The 22011-nt window shown below is 48.0% G+C and overlaps 4 protein-coding genes across 4 annotated transcripts; 3 read left to right on the top strand and 1 right to left on the bottom strand.

The window, feature by feature from the left end:
• Window positions 1–2440: 2440 nt before the first annotated feature.
• On the top strand, window positions 2441–3098 carry LOC149442271 (histone H4-like). Its single transcript, XM_089656280.1, has 2 exons — window positions 2441–2748; window positions 2963–3098. Exons 1-2 carry the CDS (start codon window positions 2441–2443, stop codon window positions 3096–3098), a joined length of 444 nt encoding a protein of 147 aa, XP_089512406.1.
• A 1042-nt stretch (window positions 3099–4140) lies between these two features.
• LOC149442270 (histone H2A type 1) lies at window positions 4141–4614 on the bottom strand. The gene has a single exon (XM_089656318.1). It carries the CDS (start codon window positions 4589–4591, stop codon window positions 4199–4201), a length of 393 nt encoding a protein of 130 aa, XP_089512444.1. The 5' UTR covers window positions 4592–4614; the 3' UTR covers window positions 4141–4198.
• A 268-nt stretch (window positions 4615–4882) lies between these two features.
• Window positions 4883–5740, top strand: LOC149442269 (histone H2B 1.1). The gene has a single exon (XM_089656237.1). The coding sequence runs from the start codon at window positions 4908–4910 to the stop codon at window positions 5286–5288; it is 381 nt and encodes a 126-aa protein (XP_089512363.1). The 5' UTR covers window positions 4883–4907; the 3' UTR covers window positions 5289–5740.
• A 15109-nt stretch (window positions 5741–20849) lies between these two features.
• On the top strand, window positions 20850–21563 carry LOC149442268 (uncharacterized). Its single transcript, XM_089656236.1, has one exon. It carries the CDS (start codon window positions 20850–20852, stop codon window positions 21507–21509), a length of 660 nt encoding a protein of 219 aa, XP_089512362.1. The 3' UTR covers window positions 21510–21563.
• The last annotated feature ends 448 nt before the right edge of the window (window positions 21564–22011 follow it).

Raw genomic sequence — 22011 nt, 5'->3', positions numbered from 1 at the left:
ATTCTGCTGATAAACCAGGAATCTCTCCACAGACCGGGGGTCTCTGAGGGGATAAGAAAATCATCCTTTCAAAGTCCAGCAAAGAAATATCCCAATCCAGCAAAGAGGGAGCCCAGTCCAAGAAGGGACATCCCCATCCAGCAAAGATACATCCCTGTCCAGCAACAAAACATCCCATCTTTGCTATATGGGGATGTCTCTTTCTTTGCTGGACTGGGCTGTCTCTTTCCCAGTTGGGTCCGGCAAAGAGACATCCCAATCCAGCAAAGAGACAGTCTATCAAAAATCACCCATCACACAGTTAACCCTTTGATTGCCCCAAAATGTTAACCCCTTCCTGTCCAGTGTCATTAGTACAGTGTCAGAGTTTTTTTTTTTTTTTAGCACTGATCACTGTATTGGTGTCAATGGGAATGTCAGTGACACCAAGTTATTTGGAGTGTTAGAATGTGCACTGCAGTACCGCTATATGCGGCTAATCGCCAACATTATTATTAAATCAAAAAACAAAAAAATTCAAGTATCTATACCACTATTTCTAATCACTATAACTTTCACATAAACCAATGTATTGGGATTTTTTTTAGCAAAGACATGGAGCAAAACACATTTTGGCCTAAATTTATGACAAAATTTGATGTTGTTTTTTTTTTTTTTTACTGGACTTCTTCTACGCTGCCCTATAGTAGAAATACCTCGTAAATCACCTTAATCAAAAATTTGCAGATGTCAATACTCCCCATCAAAACATCTGCGTTGATGAGTCCCTCATTAATTTTTCTGGCCAACTTCCATTCAAACAATTTCTCCCCAGCAAAACCAACTGTCCACCTGTGAGCCAATACAGTGAATTCTCTGCAAACAACCCAAAAATATTCAATAAACATCTATTAAATCAAAATTATAGGTTTGCAAACACATCACACCAACTCATACAATAGTGTCATCCAATATATAGATCGTGCTGCGCTCCTCTATTATTATCATCAAAGACACGTTGATTACGAGTAAAAAATAAACTAAAATAAAATCTAATACTAATAAAATAAATATACTATCTGAAGGAAACGTCTATAACTGTCATTGGCTCAACTTTCTAATTGCTTCATTCAAATCTCCCGCCGGAATTCTATGTGACGTCACAGACAATCCGCCCTCTTACCGCCAAATCCGATACTGAGAACCGACCGCATCCATTTACCGTTTTATCTGGGAAGATCGATCAACCCTTCCATTCATTCCAGGCTCTGCGATCAGCCAAACATCATTATAAGGACATTGCAAATATTCATATAAAGAACGTTTATTAAGATTTATGTTTTCCCTCCAATCCCTCAGAATACAAAACCCGACAAGATCTAGTTATTAGTCTGTTGATTTAGTTGTAGAGAAGAGATCAATGAAAAGTCTACAGAACAAGAAAACACTTCCTGCACTAGAAACATCGACACCGAGATCTCCGGATACATTTCTATGGACTTCTCGTAAGACAAACATTACTGGCTGATGGAGACAACGCCCACATCTGTGATTGGCTCAGATTTCAAAACGCTGTCATCACATTCTGCCCGCCGGGATTGTGTAGATCGTTCCAGACAAATATTCCGCCCAATTATACCGCCAAATCCGACCTGAGAACTGATCAGATGAGACATTTATCCGAGAAGTATTATCATCGCTTTCATCCCAAGTAGATGTATTGATGAGTCTGGAGATGGATTTCCATATTTACCGAATCATGTAACACATTGTGAATACAGATCCCCCCTCCCCCATATCACATCTAGAATATTCATAAAAACAAATGTGAAATGACTGGTAGAAATAAGGAGACTGCCAGAGAAATATGGACAATGTATCCAGAGAGAACATATGACATGTCTGAGGAACCAAATCGGTTTCCTCCTCCAAATCAGTCACTAAAAATCATCCAAATGTTTACAAGGGTCTAAATCAATGAAATTCTCTGCAGAGGAATGAATCACTGTGACTCCGCCCCTTTCCAACAGTCTCCCTTCAGGTCCGCTTGGAATGATAACCAGGAACGTGGAGCATCTGTATAAATGTTTGTGTTGTTTATTTCCAAGTTATATTTATCAATATTAAATTGCTGCTAATAATAGTAACTGCTGATGATGGTTTGTGTTCTGAAATGTGAAAGATGAATGTTTCTGTGTAATCTCCGAGGAAGAAATAGAAAACCATTGAGAAGAATGAAGAGATTTCTCTCCTCGAGATGGATTTCTATTGTCATGAAGGGATCTGAAAAGGGCGGAACGTGGAGAAAGCTTCCAAATGAATCCAATTGTATTGTGTGTAAAGAATGGGTGTGACTCCGCCTCTTCCCAGGAAGGTTCCCATCAGGTCCGCTCAGGCTGTATAAAAGGAAGGCGGGCCCAGCCCAGAGCGTAGTCTGTGTTTGCAGCAGAGAAGAATCGTCATGTCTGGTCGCGGTAAAGGAGGGAAGGGTCTGGGGAAAGGCGGCGCCAAGCGCCACAGGAAGGTGCTCCGGGACAACATCCAGGGCATCACCAAACCCGCCATCCGACGTTTGGCCCGCAGAGGGGGAGTCAAGCGCATCTCCGGCCTCATCTATGAGGAGACCCGCGGAGTGCTGAAAGTCTTCCTGGAGAATGTCATCCGCGATGCCGTCACCTACACCGAGCACGCCAAGAGGAAGACCGTCACCGCCATGGATGTCGTCTATGCTCTCAAACGGCAGGGACGCACTCTCTACGGATTCGGAGGGTAAATCCTCATAACCGGCCCCCCCCTCCCTCTTTCATCGTTACAAAGGCCCTTCTCAGGGCCCCCCACCTTCTCATAAAAGGGCTATTAATAGAAACATCGCGATCATCAATCTCTCGGGGAATATTTAGAAACTCAAACATTCTTTTCATTGTACATATTTATTTGGCAGTGTTAGGAGTTATTTCTACCAATCATTTCATCAATATTCTAGATGTGAGATCTGTGACAGCTGCAAGTCTTTAATAGATCTGATATTGAAAGGATTCAGTAACCAGAATCCAGTTGTAGACTTTCATTCCAAGCAGATTTATCGATTAGTCAGGGGAGTGGTGTTTGTTGATCGCTGATAAATGTCTCATCTGATGATCTCCTTTGTTTTCCGGCTCGGATTTGGCGGTATAATCGGGCGGAATATTTCTCTGGAACGATCTACACAATTCTGGCGCCAGAATTTGAAATCTGAGCCAATCACAGCTGTGGGCGTTGTCTCCATCAGCCAGTAATGCATTTATGGGTAAAAAAAATAAAATGCAACAAAATCAGTAATCAGTAAACTGAGAACTCCATCTTGTCGGGTTTTGAGTACAAATAAAACATTTCACATGAATATCTGCAATGCTCGGAATGAATGGAAGGATTGATCGATCTTCCCGGATATAACGGTCAATGGATGCAGATTGTCTGTAACGGCCCATAGAACTCCGGCGGAAAAAGTGGAATTTATGAACATTGAAACAATGACAGTTTAATCATATAGAGACAGAAAAAAAAATGTTTGGGAGTAAATTTTCTGATCAGGATTGATAAACGATTTTAGGAAAATTATTTTAGAATTCGGATGTGAAAACCGGTTATCAGCTACAAATAACCCGCCCAATCCCGGGGCGCCGAGATATCACTTTCTCCCCAGAAAGTGATACTTTTTCCTCCTCCACCCCCCCAGACCCCGAGAATCCCACAGAAGCGGGAGATAGAGAGGAGTGTGGGATTGGTGTCCATAGAAGCCGTATGTCCGCCCTTTGTATGGAGATAAGATGTCATCTCCCAGAGTCTCACACTGAAAGCATTTTCTATTACTCTTTATAACTATCCCCTCCTCCTAGATTGTAAACTCCAAAGAGCAGGGCCCTCGATCCCGTTTTGCATTGTATTGGTATTGTTCTGTCACATGTTCTGTCCCCCTCTGTAATGTACAGCGCTGAGCGAACCATTGGCGCTTTATAAATACTGTATAATAATACAATTAATTACTTTACATCTTGTGACAATGTAAGCAAAATGATCTCCGACTTCTCCTCCCCGAAACTCCATCCCACAGAAGCGGGAGATAGAGAGGAGTGTGGGATTGGTGTCCATAGAAGCCGTATGTCCGCCCTTTGTATGGAGATGTGGGGGGCTCTGAGAAGAGCCGTTGTGTTGGCGGATAGAAGGGAATCCTGTGGGGGGATTACTTGCTCTTGGCGGCCTTGTGGCTCTCGGTCTTCTTGGGCAGCAGCACGGCCTGGATGTTGGGCAGGACTCCTCCCTGGGCGATGGTGACGCCGCCCAGCAGCTTGTTGAGCTCCTCGTCGTTGCGGACAGCCAGCTGGAGGTGTCGGGGGATGATGCGGGTCTTCTTGTTGTCTCGGGCGGCGTTGCCGGCCAGCTCCAGGATCTCAGCCGTCAGATACTCCAGGACGGCGGCCAGATAGACGGGAGCTCCGGCCCCGACCCGCTCGGCATAGTTGCCCTTCCGGAGCAGACGGTGAACACGACCGACGGGGAACTGCAGACCGGCCCGGGACGATCGGGTCTTGGCCTTAGCCCGAGTCTTGCCTCCTTGTTTGCCGCGACCAGACATGATTGGATGACTGACGAATCACACACAGATAGGGCCCAGCAGCCGCTTCCTCTCCTTTATACACTCCATGCTCTGACGTCACACGCTGTGATTGGTTGCTTTAGAATTCAGCTAATAGCGATCAGACTTGTTTCTACACCAATCTGTACACGAGGAAAGGGAAAATGACGTCACTCTCCTTCACCTGACTGAGTCCTCCAATAGAAGAGTGAGGATAGATGAGTCTCCTTTGCATAGGCCGCCTATAAAAGCAGCACATGAGGGCGGCTCCAGCACACTTTCCTTGCAGCCAGCCAAGCAGTGGTGAACCCTGATCATGCCTGAACCAGCCAAGTCTGCGCCGGCGCCCAAGAAGGGCTCCAAGAAAGCCGTGACCAAGACCCAGAAGAAGGACGGCAAGAAGCGGAGGAAGACTAGGAAGGAGAGTTATGCCATCTACGTGTACAAGGTGCTCAAGCAGGTCCACCCCGACACCGGCATCTCGTCCAAGGCCATGAGTATCATGAACTCCTTCGTCAATGACATCTTCGAGCGCATCGCCGGCGAAGCTTCCCGCCTGGCTCATTACAACAAGCGCTCCACCATCACCTCCCGGGAGATCCAGACCGCCGTCCGCCTCCTCCTGCCCGGAGAGCTGGCCAAGCACGCCGTCTCCGAGGGCACCAAGGCCGTCACCAAGTACACCAGCGCCAAGTAATCCCCCCGCCCCCCGGGGCCCCATCATCCCCACAAGGACACAAAGGCTCTTCTAAGAGCCGCCCACCATTCCAATCACTGAGCTGTCATCACATTGTATTGCCGCTAGAGGTCCTCCACACGTCACACTTACAGTGGACATTCGTCATTCTGTAGTACAAGGGCCTCCCTCATTGGATACACATTGGAGGGGCACCTGGTTTGGGGGAATCTACAGGAATGTTGTAGAATGTATGGCCGGCCTTCCATGGGTCATGACATCGGTCATTGTTGTACAATCTGATTGGAAGGTATAAATCTGAAGATGTATTCTATGTATAAGAGTCCCACATTCCCCTTATTCCGGATTTCTGATGTTTTCCCTCTTGGAGATGTAAAGGTTCTCATTTGTACATTGAATATTGTCTGCTAGTGGGAGCCGGAAAATAAACCGCCCGATCGCATTGTATATCTTCCCCGATACAGAAGTCAGTATTTCCCATCCTATGGAGGGCGATCCTATAGTATCCAGGAATATAGATCTATAGGGGTCATGGGGGGGACAGGTTCGCTTTGTGTTTGATGACATATGTAGGACTATGCACAGAGCAGGCTCATGTCTGGAGACGTGTATACAGGGGGATGCTGCTGGGGGAGGGGGGACATTGTCAGTATACAGGGGGATGGGGGACATTGTCAGTATACAGGGGGGTGCTGCTGGGGGATGGGGGGACATGGTCAGGATGGGGACTTCTGGACACACTTGGTCTAGTTTAGGGCTCATCATTTGTCTCCTTTTGTCATACATTCCTGGGAGTCTAACAATGGGACATATATACACCATCATCCACCCAACTTACATCGTAGGAAGACACGACTCAGACCATCAGATGGGCAAACATTGGCTCTTGTTTTATATCATTGTCGGATTTTGTATTGAGAGTTTTCAGTGATTAAAAAAAATAAATCGATCTTCCCAGATAAACCGGTAAATGGATGCGGTCGGTTCTCCGTATCGGATTTGGCGGTAAGAGGGCGGATTGTCTGTGACGTCACATAGAATTCCGGCGGGAGATTTGAATGAAGCAATTAGAAAGTTGAGCCAATGACAGTTCTAGACGTTTCCTTCAGATAGTAAAACTTCTTTTTTTCTACGTGGAGTGTGAAGGAGGTGATGTTCCCTCAGTTGGGAGGATCGTTGTTCGGTATATATTGAACGATCTATATATATATCTATAACTCTATATATATATATAGATAGATAGATATGTAAAGCGCTGCGTAAATTGACGGCGCTATATAAGTACCTGAAATAAATAATAAATAAGGGGGCACCCTGATCACTTGTGAATGAGTAAGGGGTTCTTGCACACCTACTCATTCATTAAAGGGTTAAATGCAGTAAAAAAAACAAAAGAGACCAATCTTTAAAAAAAAAAAAAAATCCTCTAATTGAAACAAAACAGATTGTGACAAGTCCTTTATTAATAATTTAAAACAAAAATAAAAAAAATTGCTCCATCATTGTAATTTATTGTCAATCTCGGGGTCCAGCGTTGTCACAAGGATGCCAACTCACCAAAATTAAAACAAACCAAAAAAAAAAAAGTAGCTATCGGTGACGTCCCCACCTGCTCTTCCCAAATGTTTACATCTGACCAGCAACTTAACTCAGACCTGTCTTATTGCAAAGAGTACTGGGTGGGTGCGGACAGGTGGGTGGGCGTAGTTTTCTTTTTTTAATTTTGGCAAGTCCGCATCATCAGGACAACACCGGACGCCGTGATTGACAATGGATTACATCGATGGAACCATTTTTTTGTCATCCTGAGGATTTACCCCCCTTCCTGATCATGCCTCTTTTTTGCTATTCGGCAACTGGAAATTACACAATCATGCAATGCTGTACCCAAACAAAATTTGTGTCCTTTTTTTCACACAAATAGAGCTTTATTTTGATGGTATTTGATCACCTGTGTGCTTTCTATTTTTTGTGCTATAACAAAAAAAAACTGGAAATTAAAAAAAAGTACTTTCTACTAAAAAAATATATAGTAAAATCAAAGTTAGTCATATATTTAGGCCAAAATGTATTCTGCTACATGTCTTTGCTGAAAATAATCCCAGTAAGTGTATATTGATTGTTTTTTGTGAAAGTTATAGCGTCTACAAACTATGGTATAGATACTGCAATTTACATAATTTTTGCTCTAGTTTAACTAACAACTGCACAGTCTTGCAATGCTGTACATGAATTAAATGTATGTCCTTTTCTCACACAAACATAGCTTTTTCTTTTGGTAGTATTTGATCACCTACGCACTTTTTTTTTTTGCTCAATAAACAAAAAAAGACTGAAAATTTAGAAAGAAACTCAATATTTTCTAATTTCTGTCATAAAAACCATCCAAAAAATTCAAATGTTGTCAAAAGGTTAGTCCAAAATGTATTCTGCTACATATTGTTGGTTAAAAAATCCCAATAAGTGTATATTGATTGCTTTGTGTGAAAGTTATAGCATCTACAAACTATGGTATAGATAATGAAATTTACACAGCTTTTACTTTGACTTCCATCACATTTATTGAGGTGCTAAAATACCAGAACAGTACCAACACCCCCAAATGACACCTTTTTGGAAAGTAAACACCCTAAGCTATCTGCTGAAGAGGCATATTGAGTCCATGGAAGATTTTTTTTTTTCCACAAGTTTTTGGAAAATGACATTTTTTTTTTGCACAAAGTTGTGATTTAAATTATATATTTCTCACACAAGCCATGGGTATATGTGGAATTACACCCCAAAATACATGTGTGAGACTTTTTGGGAGCCTAGCCACATGCAGGAGCCTGAAATCCAATGACCACATTGAAAGCCTGAAGGTGCATAACTTCCTCATTTCACTGACAGAAAATTGTTTGAGGGACTCATCAACGCAGATGTTTTGCTGGGAAGTATAGACATCTGCAAATTTTGGTTAAGGTGATTTAAGAGGTATTTCTGCTATAGGGCAGCACAGAAGCAGTTCAACATGTCCAGTAAAAAATTAAAAATCTAATGTTGTCATAAATTTAGGCCCAAAATGTATTCTGTGACATGTCTTTGCTAAAAAAAAAAAAGAATCCCAATACACGTAAATTAATTGGTTTACCAATGTCTGCGACAGTCCCATTATAAATCACTGATCACTGCCATTATTAGTAAAAATACAAAAACAAAAAAAATTCATAGCGTTTACAAATGGTGGTATTGATATTGGAATTTTTTTTGTTTTTGTATTTTTACTAATAATGGCAGTGATCAGTGATTTATAATGGGACTGTCGCAGACATTCTGAAACTGTGGAGAAACTGAGCAATTACAGTGATCAGTGCTAAAAAAAAAAACACTGACACTGTTTAATTGGCACTGGGCAGGAAGGGGTTGACATTTGGGGGCAATCAAAGGGTTAACTGTGTGCTGGGTGATATTTTTTTGTCTAGGGGGGGGGTGTGCTTCATTGTAAAGTGCACTGCTCTGAATGGTTCTGCTCAGTGTGCCCAAACTGACAGGGCGGAGGGCTGTTGGTAAACAAAGCAGCCCTCCTCCCCATCAATGATCCTCATCAATCACCCACTGGGACCTGGTGATTGACACCCAGGGCCGCGATTGGTGGCGTGGGTAAGGCTTGCGAACGCCACCTACCCGGATATGCAGAATCATTAATATATACTGCTACATGGTGGTGGGCATTAAAAGACTTCTCAAAACTGTTTTGTTTTGTTTTTTGTTCAATTAAAGACATTTTTAAAAGTCTGGTGTCTGGCTTACCACTTACTCATCCCGCAAGGGGAGGGAGCTGCATAAGGGTGCCCCTTCATTTAAAGGGATACCCTGTTGCTAATAAGCCTGCCTTTCTGAAAACCCCCACAACAAATGGGCCAGGGTTGTGTGGAAGAGGCCATTGTCCCCCCCAAAGCCGAGGGCACGTGGCCTGGTAAGGCACAGGGGAGGTTGCTCGATCGCCACCCCTCCCCGTTTTCTTCCCTCCCTGTGCTCGGATCAAGGGTACAGTAGTAAGATAGGAAAGACCCCACATATCCCCCCCAGTTGTTATTTTTACTTTCAGATATAGTATTCTCCCCTCTGTCTGTGGCTGTGTCAAGCAACACACTGCATAAGGCATAAATGTGACACAGAGGAGCTTTGATGCAGATGAGATCTGACATATTCAGAAGGCGTGAGTCTCCCAGGATTCTGGTGACAACCCAAAACTGGGCAAATTCCTTCACTTTCATTCTACCAGACAAAGGGAAACAGGAAAAAAGAGAAGGTGAATCTATCTAATGGGGCGCAGGGAGCAGGAAAAACTGTTTACCCTTTCTCCTCTTTCTCCAAAACTGTTTTTCTTTTTTACAATAGTGTGCCGATTGTTCCTATTATTCTATTTATTTCTTACAAAGGCCGAGTGTGCAGAGGGAAGGGGGGGGGGGGGGGGGGGGGGGTCTTGATGTCTGTGAGCTTATGAAAATGTAACACTAGCTGAGGTACATCTTAAAACATCTGGGGAGGGGAGATATTCCAAAGCAATTTCCAGGTAAAGCTTTATTTTCGCCAATCAGTTTATTCCTCGCAGTTATTACCTTTTGTCCCACCAGCCCCTCTGTACTAGATTGTAAGCTCCCTGGAGCAGGGCCTCCTAACCCTCTTGTATTGAATTGTATTGTTGCTGTATTGTCTCCATTTATATTTTTACAGCACTGCACAAAGTGTTGGCTCTATATAAATCCTGAATAATAATAATAATAATCACCATCATCATCAGATAATATTAATAATACTATTCCCTTCTTCTTGGTCTGAGCAAAAGGGGGACACCCCGATCCACCACATGGCAGATAATATTAGGATTTCCAGCAAAGGTCTCATTATTGTAATGATCTCTGGGGGAATCGAATGTTGATGGATTGCAACAATTAGAGATGAGCGAAGTATTCAAAAATTTGATTCGACTGATTCGGCGAATTCGTGAAAAATATTCGATTTGAGTCGAATATATTCGCTGTGAATTTAACTTAAAAAAGGGTGTTTCTAGGCTTCAGAGAGACTTAATATTAGTGCAGAACACTGTACCTTTAATTTAAATGCCCTTGGAGTCTGCTGGGGAAGAGAAATAATACTGTCAGTCAGTATGACATGCAGATGAGTGCCGTCGATCTTAGAATCACCGCACACTTCACTCATTTGGGCAGTCACGGGGCCAAAACCAGTGTTTGGAGCCACAGTGTGGCGGTGGAGGCAGCAGCAATGGGAGGCCATACAGCACCCTATGACAAAATGGAACCCACCAGCAGTGTGAGGAGACCTCAAAGTGGCACATGGCAGAGTGGGAGCAATGGGAGGCGGTACAGGGACCCATATCACACTGTGGACCCAGCAGCAGCGTGACGAGGCGGTACGGGGGCCCATGGCAGATTTGGGGCCTGGCAGCACCTATGGGAGGCCTGTAATCTGCCAGCAACCTATGACAAAATGGAAAACAGCAGGAGTGTGAGGAGACCTCAAAGTGGCACATGGCAGAGTGGGAGCAATGGGAGGCGGTACAGGGACCCATGTCACACTGTGGACCCAGCAGCATCGTGACCAGGCGGTACGGGGGCCCATGGCAGATTACAGGCCTGGCAGCAGCAATGGGAGGCCCGTAATCTGTCAGCACCCTATGACAAAAAATGGAACACACCAGCAGTGTGTGAGGAGACCTGAAAGTGGCACATGGTAGAGTGGGAGCAATGGGAGGCGGTACAGGGACCCAGGTCACACTGTGGGCCCAGCAGCAGCGTGACCAGGCGGTACGGGGGCCCATGGCAGATTTGGGGCCTGGCGGCACCTATGGGAGGCCTTTAATCTGCCAGCAACCTATGACAAAATGGAAAACCGCAGTAGTGTGAGGAGACCTCAAAGTGGCACATGGTAGAGTGGGAGCAATGGGAGGCGGTACAGGGACCCAGGTCACACTGTGGGCTCAGCAGCAGCGTGACCAGGCGGTACGGGGGCCCATGGCCGATTTGGGGCCTGGCGGCACCTATACGAGGCCTGTAACCTGCCAGCAACCTATGACAAAATGTAAAAAAAAAGGTGTGAAAAAGGCCACCATTTTAGAACGGTAGCGAGGGTCCAACAAGGTGGACAGCCAAAAGTCATCCCTCTGTCTGATGGTTATTATTCGGCTGTCGCTACGCAAGCAAGCAAGCATGCTATGGGCCATTTGTGCCAAGGAATGCGAGGGACTCCATGCCTCCATCTCCACAGCATACTGCCACGGTGCGTCTGGGTCCTCTGTCTCCTCCTCCGCTCCCAGATGCTCCTGCTCCTCCACTCCTGTCCGCTGAGTGGAAAAACCACCCATTTCACTCAATAATTCCTGAGCACCAATGTCCTCCTCTACCTCCTCCTCTTCTTCCTGTCCTGCCCCCACAGGGGTCATGTGGCGTTGAGATCTGTGCGCCACGTCTACCGCACTCTGACCAGCCATTGTTAACAGCATTTGTTCCAGGACGTGCAACAGAGGAATGACGTCGTTCATCCCATAGTCCTGCCGACTCACGAATAGCGTGGCCTCCTCAAAGGGCCTGAGCAAGCGCAGGTGTCACGCATGAGCTGCCAATGGCTGACATCTAAGTTACACAGGGAGTACCTTTATCGGCTTTTAACATCAGGAAATCTGTGATGGCCTTTCGCTGTTCGTAAAGGCGGTCTAACATATGTAGGGTTGAATTCCACCTTGTTGCAACGTCACAGCATGAGGAGTCGGTACGGGGGCCCATGGCAGATTACGTGCCTGGCAGCAGCTATGGGAGGCCCGTAATCTGCCAGCACCCTATGACAAAAAATTGAACACACCAGCAGTGTGAGGAGACCTGAAAGTGGCACATGGCATGAGAGACTGTGGACCTGGCAGCAGCATGAGGAGGCGGTAGAGGGGCCCATGGCAGATTAGGGGCCTGGCAGCAGCTATGGGAGGCCCGTAATCTGCCAGCACCCTATGACAAAAAATTGAACACACCAGCAGTGTGTGAGGAGACCTGAAAGTGGCACATGGCAGAGTGTGGCGATGGAGACAGCAGCAATGGGAGGCCGTACAGGGACCCATGAGAGACTCTGGACTTGGCAGCAGCATGAGGAGGCGGTATATAGGGGCCCATGGCAGATTAGGGGCCTGGCAGCAGCTATAGGAGGCCCGTAATCTGCCAGCACCCTATGTCAAAAAATTGAACACACCAGCAGTGTGTGAGGAGACCTGAAAGTGGCACATGGCAGAGTGTGGCGATGGAGACAGCAGCAATGGGAGGCCGTACAGGGACCCATGAGAGACTGTGGACCTGGCAGCAGCATGAGGAGGCGGTATAGGGGCCCATGGCAGATTAGGGGCCTGGCAGCAGCTATGGGAGGCCCGTAATCTGCCAGCACCCTATGTCAAAAAATTGAACACACCAGCAGTGTGTGAGGAGACCTGAAAGTGGCACATGGCAGAGTGTGGCGATGGAGACAGCAGCAATGGGAGGCCGTACAGGGACCCATGAGAGACTCTGGACTTGGCAGCAGCATGAGGAGGCGGTATATAGGGGCCCATGGCAGATTAGGGGCCTGGCAGCAGCTATGGGAGGCCTGTAATCTGCCAGCACCCTATGTCAAAAAATTCAACACACCAGCAGTGTGTGAGGAGACCTGAAAGTGGCACATGGCAGAGTGTGGCGATGGAGACAGCAGCAATGGGAGGCCGTACAGGGACCCATGAGAGACTCTGGACTTGGCAGCAGCATGAGGAGGCGGTATATAGGGGCCTATGGCAGATTAGGGGCCTGGCAGCAGCTATGGGAGGCCCGTAATCTGCCAGCACCCTATGACAAAAAATGGAACACACCAGCAGTGTGTGAGGAGACCTGAAAGTGGCACATGTTTGAGGCATGATTCATGGTGGATTTAGTCAGTTGTGTCAGGAACTGGTGGTTTGAAATCCAGACTAATCCACGCCTGATTCATTTTCACAAACGTGAGTCTCTCCACACTTTGGGTGGACAGTCGTGTCCTCCGCGGAGTTACAATACCTCCTGCCGCACTAAACACACGCTCCGATGCCACGCTACTGGCCGGGCATGACAGCCTTTCAAGGGCAAATTCAGCTAGTTGGGGCCAAAGGTCAAGTTTTGTTGCCCAGTAGTCAAGGGGGATGTCTACCTCGGTTGGCAGGGTGCTGTCCAAGTAGGCCCAAGCCTGTTGTTTGAGGTCCTGCTCCAGGTCCACCTGATGCTGCTGCTGCTGCTGCTGCTGCTGCGGCTGGTTAGTAGTTTCCTCACTGCGCTGGTGAAGAAAGCTACTCATCATCGACTGCAGACTGAGGCAGCCGCTGCTGGTGGAGCTGCCACTGCTCCTACCACCCCACCCCTCCCCTGCTGCCATGGCAGCGGAACGCAAGCGCACAGGGCCCACAGTGTCTGAGGATGGACGTTGGCGCACAAAGGCAGATACCAACTGACTACATAGGTGGTTTTTATAGTACGTTATTTTGGCCTCCCTCTCAGCAGGTGTGAAAAAGGCCACCATTTTAGAACGGTACCGAGGGTCCAACAAGGTGGACAGCCAAAAGTCATCCCTCTGTCTGATGGTTATTATTTGGCTGTCGCTACGCAGGCAACCGAGCATGCTATGGGCCATTTGTGCCAAGGAATGCAAGGGACTCCCTGCCTCCATCTCCACAGCATACTGCCACGGTGCGTCTGGGTCCTCTGTCTCCTCCTCCTCCTCCTCTACCAGATGCTCCTGCTCCTCCACTCCTGTCCGCTGAGTGGAAAAACCACCCATTTCACTCAATAATTCCTGAGCACAAATGTCCTCCTCTACCTCCTCCTCTTCTTCCTGTCCTGCCCCTACAGGGGTCATGTGGCATTGAGATCTGTGCGCCACGTCTACCGCACCCTGACCAGCCATTGTTAACAGCATTTGTTCAAGGACGTGCAATAGAGGAATGACGTCGTTCATCCCATAGTCCTGCCGACTCACGAATAGCGTGGCCTCCTCAAAGGGCCTGAGCAAGCGGCAGGTGTCACGCATGAGCTGCCAATGGCTGACATCGAAGTTACACAGGGGAGTACCTTTATCCGCTTGTAACATCAGGAAATCGGTGATGGCCTTTCGCTGCTCGTAAAGGCGGTCTAACATGTGTAGGGTTGAATTCCACCTTGTTGCAACGTCGCAGATCAGGCGATGATGTGGAATTCCGTTCTGCCGCTGCAGCTCAATGAGGGTGTGCTTTGCGGTGTAGGAATGGCTGAAATGCATGCAAAGTTTACATGACATTTTAAGGATGTCTTGCAGTGGGATGGTGGATTTTAGGAACCGCTTGACAACCAGATTGAACACGTGAGCCATGCATGGCGCATGGCACAACCTTCCTTGACGCAGAGCAGACACCATGTTCTTTCCGTTGTCGGTCAACATGGTTCCGATTTTCAGTTTGCGCGGAGACAGTCATCTGTCGATTTCTCTGTTCATTACACTGAGAAGTTCCTCCCCTGTGTGACTACGTTCGCCAAGGCATACCAGGTGCAGAACAGCGTGACACCGTTGCGCCCTGCACATGTGATATGCCGGTCGGGTAATGGGACTTGGCACGGGGGTGGCGGCTGAGGACACGGCGGAAGAAGAGGTGGTAGAGGCGGACATCTTTTGTGGACCAAGGACGTGCAAACGTGGAGGCAAAAGCGGCGTGACCTGTCCAAGTTGCTGGTGCGGCTGTGACGGCACCACGTTCACCCAGTGGGCCGTAAATGACATGTACTGTCCCTGACCGTAGTTACAGCTCCACACGTCGGCGCTGCCGTGCACTTTGGCAGAGACCGACATGCTCAAAGACTGGCCCACCATCTCTTCTACATGTGAATGCAGGGCTGGCACTGCCTTTTTGGCGAAGAAATGACGGCTTGGCACTCTCCACCGCGGCGCGGCACAAGCCATCATTTCTCGGAAAGGTGCTGAGTCCACCACTTGGAAAGGGAGGGACTGCAGCACCAGCAACTTGGACAGGAGGACGTTCAGCTTTTGCACCGTCGGGTGCGTGCTCGCAAACTGTTGTCTCTTGGAAACGGATTCCAAGAAAGACTGCTGACGGAATCCGTGAAGAGGAGTAGCAGGAGAAGGAGCATCTGAACGAGCGGAAGATGCCAACGAGCGACAACTCCCCTCAGCAGAGGTGTTGGAGCCTTGACTGGCTGATGGAGGGCGATTGACGTCGGGTGACGGAGCAAGTAACGGAGCGGGTGATGGAGCGGGGGCTGGGGCGGGCTGAACCGCCGTATCTTTATCACGGTTTTCCCAGGCCACCAAATGGCGATGCTGCATATGCTGCCGCAACGCTGTAGTCCCAACATGGGCCCCCTGGCCACGCTTGACTTTCTGGCCACATAGTCGACATATGGCTACGTTTACTTCCTCGGGCGGCTTGACGAAAAATTGCCACACCGCCGAGTAGGAAACTTTGCCCCCGATACTCCTCACTGGCTGACTGCTGCTTCCTCCGTGCACACCGGCACCACTACTGGCCGTGGTGGTAGGCTGCAGTGGAGCTGGTGCTCTACTCCGTGGCCGTTTGGCTCCACTGACACTGCTTCCACTGACACTGCTGCGACCCTGCTGCTGTCTCCTGGGCAACCCACCGACTGTTTCGCTCACTGCCAAGCTGCCACCCTCTTCTCCTGATGATGCAGAAGAAATTGCCTGATGACGACGAGGCTGCCAAGTGCGATCAACCTCCTCATCATCAAGTAGGGTCTCCGCCTCACTACTAGCCCCCTCGGCTGCGTCTGGGTCAGGAGACAGACCTGTCTCTAGACCGGCTACCGAGCCACTCTCCTCGCCAGTACTTCTTCGCCTGGCTGCTGAAAAGGCGGATGTCTCCCCCCGTTCCTGACCGCCCTCTGTTAGCTCTTCCTCACTGTACAGTGGGGCTGAGCCCACAGCATGCGATACTTCGCTTGGTTAGGGAACACCAAAGGACAGGGGCAGGTAGAGGACACGTGATTTCAGTGGGCTTGCTCCCGGGCCATGCCAACTAACGGTTGTGTCTGACGTACCCACCGACCGTTGGCTGTAGGTGTCAGAGGTGACCTGGGAAGAGGAAGACGACCGAGCCAACCAATCGATGACGGCAGGGTTGTCGGTGGAGACACGACCGCTGGATGACACCGGGAGCACTGGCCTCTGGCTGCGAATAGTGCTGCCTCGACCCCTTCCTCTGCTGCCACGTCTGCTCGCTCCTAAAACATTGCCTCCTCTGCCACTCCTCTGCATGTTGTCTGACATACTCTTTAATTCAACGATTCTTTGTCCCTGAGTAACAATTATGTGTCCCTGAGTAACAATTATGTGTCTGTCCCTGAGTAACAATTCTGTGGCCCTAAGTAACGGTTCTGTGTCCCTCAGTAACAATTCTGTGTCCCTCAGTAACAATTCTGTGTCTGTCCCTGAGTAACAATTATGTGGCCCTAAGTAACGTTTCTGTGGCCCTCAGTAACAATTATGTGTCCCCCTGATTAACGTTTATGTGGCCCTAAGTAACGGTTCTGTGGCCCTCAGTAACAATTCTGTGTCCCTCAGTAACAATTCTGTGTCTGTCCCTGATTAACGTTTACGTGGCCCTAAGTAACGGTTCTGTGGCCCTCAGTAACAATTCTGTGTCCCTGATTAACGTTTCTGTGGCCCTAAGTAACGGTTCTGTGGCCCTCAGTAAAAATTCTGTGTCCCTCAAGAAACAATTCTGTGTCTGTCCGTGAGTAACAATTATGTGGCCCTAAGTAACGGTTCTGTGGCCCTCAGTAACAATTCTGTGTCCCTGATTAACGTTTATGTGGCCCTAAGTAACGGTTCTGTGGCCCTCAGTAACAATTCTGTGTCCCTGATTAACGTTTATGTGGCCCTAAGTAACGGTTCTGTGGCCCTCAGTAACAATTCTGTGTTCCTGATTAACGTTTCTGTGGCCCTAAGTAACGGTTCTGTGGCCCTCAGTAACAATTCTGTGTCCCTCAATAAACAATTCTGTGTCTGTCCGTGAGTAACAATTCTGTGGCCCTAAGTAACGGTTCTGTGGCCCTCAGTAACAATTCTGTGTCCCTGATTAACGTTTATGTGGCCCTAAGTAACGGTTCTGTGGCCCTCAGTAACAATTCTGTGTCCTTCAAGAAACAATTCTGTGTCTGTCCGTGAGTAATAATTCTGTGGCCCTAAGTAACGGTTCTGTGTCCCTGAGTAACAATTCTGTGGCCCTAAGTAACGGTTCTGTGGCCCTCAGTAACAATTCTGTGTCCCTCAGTAACAATTCTGTGTCTGTCCCTGAGTAACAATTATGTGGCCCTAAGTAACGGTTATGTGGCCCTCAGTAACAATTCTGTGTCCCTGAGTAACGTTTATGTGGCCCTAAGTAACGGTTCTGTGGCCCTCAGTAACAATTCTGTGTCCCCGAGTAATGTTTCTGTGGCCCTAAGTAACAATTATGTGGCCCTCAGTAATAATTCTGTGTCTGTCCCTGAGTAACAATTCTGTGGCCCTAAGTAACGTTTCTGTGGCCCTAAGTAACAGTTCTGTGGCCCTCAGTAACAATTCTGTGTCTGTCCCTGAGTAACAATTCTGTGGCCCTAACTAACGTTTCTGTGGCCCTAAGTAACAATTCTCTGGCACTCAGTAACAATTCTGTCTGTCCCTGAGTAACAATTCTGTGGCCCTAATAACGTTTCTGTGGCCCTAAGTAACAGTTCTGTGGCCCTCAGTAACAATTCTGTGTCTGTCCCTGAGTAGCAATTCTGTGGCCCTAACTAACGTTTCTGTGGCCCTAAGTAACAATTCTCTGGCACTCAGTAACAATTCTGTCTGTCCCTGAGTAACAATTATGTGGCCCTAATAACGTTTCTGTGGCCCTAAGTAACAGTTCTGTGGCCCTCAGTAACAATTCTGTGTCTGTCCCTGAGTAACAATTCTGTGGCCCTAAGTAACGTTTCTGTGGCCCTAAGTAACAGTTCTGTGGCCCTAAGTAACAGTTCTGTGGCCCTAAGTAACAGTTCTGTGTCTGACCCTGAGTAACAATTCTGTGGCCCTAACTAACGTTTCTGTGGCCCTAAGTAACAGTTCTGTGGCCCTCAGTAACTATTCTGTGTCTGTCCCTGAGTAACAATTCTGTGGCCCTAAGTAACGTTTCTGTGGCCCTAAGTAACAGTTCTGTGGCCCTAAGTAACAGTTCTGTGTCTGACCCTGAGTAACAATTCTGTGGCCCTAACTAACGTTTCTGTGGCCCTAAGTAACAGTTCTGTGGCCCTCAGTAACTATTCTGTGTCTGTCCCTGAGTAACAATTCTGTGGCCCTAAGTAACGTTTCTGTGGCCCTAAGTAACAGTTCTGTGGCCCTAAGTAACAGTTCTGTGTCTGACCCTGAGTAACAATTCTGTGGCCCTAACTAACGTTTCTGTGGCCCTAACTAACGTTTCTGTGGCCCTAAGTAACAATTCTCTGGCACTCAGTAACAATTCTGTCTGTCCCTGAGTAACAATTCTGTGGCCCTAATAACGTTTTTGTGGCCCTGAGTAACAATTCTGTGGCCCTAACTAGCGTTTCTTTGGCCCTAAGTAACGATTCTGTGGCCCTCATTAACAATTCTGTGTCCCTGAGTAATGTTTCTCTGTCCCCAAGTAACGTTTCTGTGTCCCTAACTCTGTCCCTAATACAGAGCGGTCTGCCTCTCTTGAATGACTGGAGGCAAATGAAGAATTCTAAAATGGCCGCTATTTATAGCTCGACCATTACACAGTGCTGGCTGGCTGGCTGCTGATTGGCTAATGCGATCACATGTCATTAAGAAATGCATTATGGGTCAGCGCGCCTTCCCAGACATCCCCGCTCCGTCGCCGCACATGTCCGCCGCCATTTTAGGAAAAATTTTGATTCGCGCGTCCGAAGTAGGCTATTTTTCGGATTCGACTTTTTCCAATATTCGACTCGAATTCCACTTCGCCTACTTCGATTCGCTCATCTCTAGCAACAATGTATCAAGAAGAGCAGAAAAGAGAAACATATCTTAAGCAACAACAAAATCCTTCACGGATATGTGTGTAAAAAATATAGTGACACCTAATGGGAGTGTTGAGCATTGCAGCCAATCATCCCATCCCCCCAATATGCAGGTTAGTCCGTCCCGGATAGAGAGGAGCCGAGCTTTGTGGATAGAGAGGAGCGGTGCATGACAACTGACATATTCATCAAAGGGGTGAAGTCTCCCAGGTGATGTATTTATCTCTTTATGGTCATATTCTGGTGACAACTCAACATTTGGCAATATTCCTTTACTTTCCCTCTACCTGATAACACGAAACAGGACAAAGACCGAAGATGGAGCGCAGAGTGCAGAAAAAACGCTGCAATCCTCTTTTTTTCCGAAACAGAAACCTTTTTTTAATTGTTTGTTTGGTGCGTTTTTTTTCTGTACTTCAGATAATTTGTACACTTTCATTTTTGCCCTCAATGCCACATGAAAAACAAACAAAAACAACAGTATCTTAGGTTTGTTTGGGGACGGAGATGTGTGTGTGTGTGGGGGGGGGGTAAGTGTCAGTAGACATGTGTTGGTCTTAGAGGAACCCCACCGCTCATTCCCCTCCAAATAGCCGACATTTCCTCTCCACATTCCCCACATGATAGACAAGAATGGGATTTGCAGCAAACTTCCTATTCCTGAAATGATCTCTCAGGGAATCCAAATGTGATGGATTGACTTCCATCACTGAAAGCCTCAAATCCTATTGTAGATCCGAGGATTCCGAGCAAACCTCCCCCTGAGCAGTCTATGGAGCTGTGGAGTGAAATGCGGCAATCAAGTCATTGGCAGGATTTGGCTGTCAATGTCCATTTGTGATGATGATCCAATAATGACCCCTAGGCCATGACACGTGACACCCTGTAATGGGCGGAGCCCTTTGTATGTCTCCCAATGTCTGCCATGACATGACACAAGGATCTCCTGTGATCGGCCGATGTTTTTGTTCCCGGCTCCTTGTAGTCAGCTAGAGATGAGCCGAGTTGTGTATTAGAGGGAAATGTTTGGCGATCTCCCCTCTTCCCTCGTGTAATGTGAAGCGGATTGTAGTGGGGGATGGGAGCAGATTGTTTTGTGGGTAGAATGTGTCCCCCCAAGCAGGTAGAAGGCGGAATGGGCCCCCCACTCCGGAGGATGGTTGTGTTTGCAGCCTCTGTGTTCAGCCTCGTGAGCAGCTCCTGACAGCTGGAAGTGACCCCCGATAAGTGACAGTCCAGGGAGCAGATCGGCTCCCCGGTGCACATCGGACATCGTTCTATTTCGGAATAAAATCGGTTTTATATCTACCGGGAAACACATGAAGGGAGAGAATATACTCCAACACTGGGATGACAGCCAGTGGGCGTGTCTGATGTGTAACCAATAGCAGGACAGAGTGGAGTTGTGTGTCAACCAATCGCAGTGTTAGAAGGTCTGTATATAAGGCGGAGCGCCGTGTGATTTGGAATGAACTATTGTGGAAACATTTCCCGAATCATGACGGAGACTGAGAGCGCCCCAGCCGCCGCTCCTCCAGCGGAGGCCGCCGCCAAGAAGAGACCGGCTAAGAAGGCGTCAGCCGGAGGAGGAGCCAAGAAAGGCATCAAGAAGGCGTCCGGTCCCGCCGTGTCCGAGCTCCTCGTCCAAGCCGTATCCGCTTCCAAGGAGCGCAGCGGGGTGTCCCTGGCCGCCCTGAAGAAGGTCTTGTCCGCCGGAGGATACGATGTGGACAAGAACAAGAACCGCCTGAAGATCGCCCTCAAGGCGCTGGTGACTAAGGGGAGCCTCGTCCAGGTCAAAGGCCATGGGGCCTCCGGATCGTTCAAGATCAACAAGAAGCAGCCTGACGGCGCCGCCAAGAAGAAGAGCAACAAGAAGCCATCGGCTGCGGTTAAGCCCAAGAAACCGGCTGCCAAGAAAGCCGTTAAGTCCCCCAAGAAGAAGGCGGCCAGCAAAGCCCCCACCGCAGCCAAGAGCCCCAAGAAGAAGCCAGCCGCCAAGAGACCAGTAAAGGCTGCCGCCAAGAAGGTGACCAAGAGCCCCAAGAAGAGCAAAGCTGCAGCCAAGCCGAAAAAAGCCGCCAAGAGTCCCGCTAAGGCCAAGCCGGCAGCTAAGAAGGCGGCTAAGCCCAAGAAGGCCGCTCCGAAGAAGAAATAATGGGCGGCGACCTCCTTCATCTCCACCCCCCAAAGGCTCTTCTCAGAGCCCCCACCTCTCCCCAACAGAGCTCTCCATACATACACCGACATCGCTGAGCGCGCACACTGCTCCGCATGTCATCTGTTCACGATATAATCCTCTGGATGGGTTAGAATGATCAGCAACAAGCTGTGAGCTCAGTTTTGGAAATATTGAGTTTGAGGCAGTGGAGTGACATCCATGCCGCTATGTCAGTTAGTAGGTTAGTAATGCGGGTGGAAACTGAAGGGGTGAGGTGAGGGGTGAAAAGATAGATTTGTGTGTCATCAGCATAGAGATGGTACTTGAAGCCATGGGAGTTTATCAAGTGACCAAGGGAGGAGGTGTAGATGGAGACGAGAAGGGGTCCAAGGACCGAACCTTGAGGGAGTGAAGAGGAGGAGGTAACTTTATAGGTAATGCTGAAGGAGTGCTAAAATAGGTAGGAAGAGAACCAGGAGAGAGTGGAGTCTGAGGCCAA

Source organism: Staurois parvus, unplaced genomic scaffold (genome assembly GCF_062004578.1).
Source record: "Staurois parvus isolate SC_StPar_1 unplaced genomic scaffold, SC_StPar_1.0 ptg000897l, whole genome shotgun sequence".
Lineage (NCBI taxonomy): Eukaryota > Metazoa > Chordata > Amphibia > Anura > Ranidae > Staurois > Staurois parvus.
This window is presented reverse-complemented; position numbering and strand designations above follow the sequence as displayed.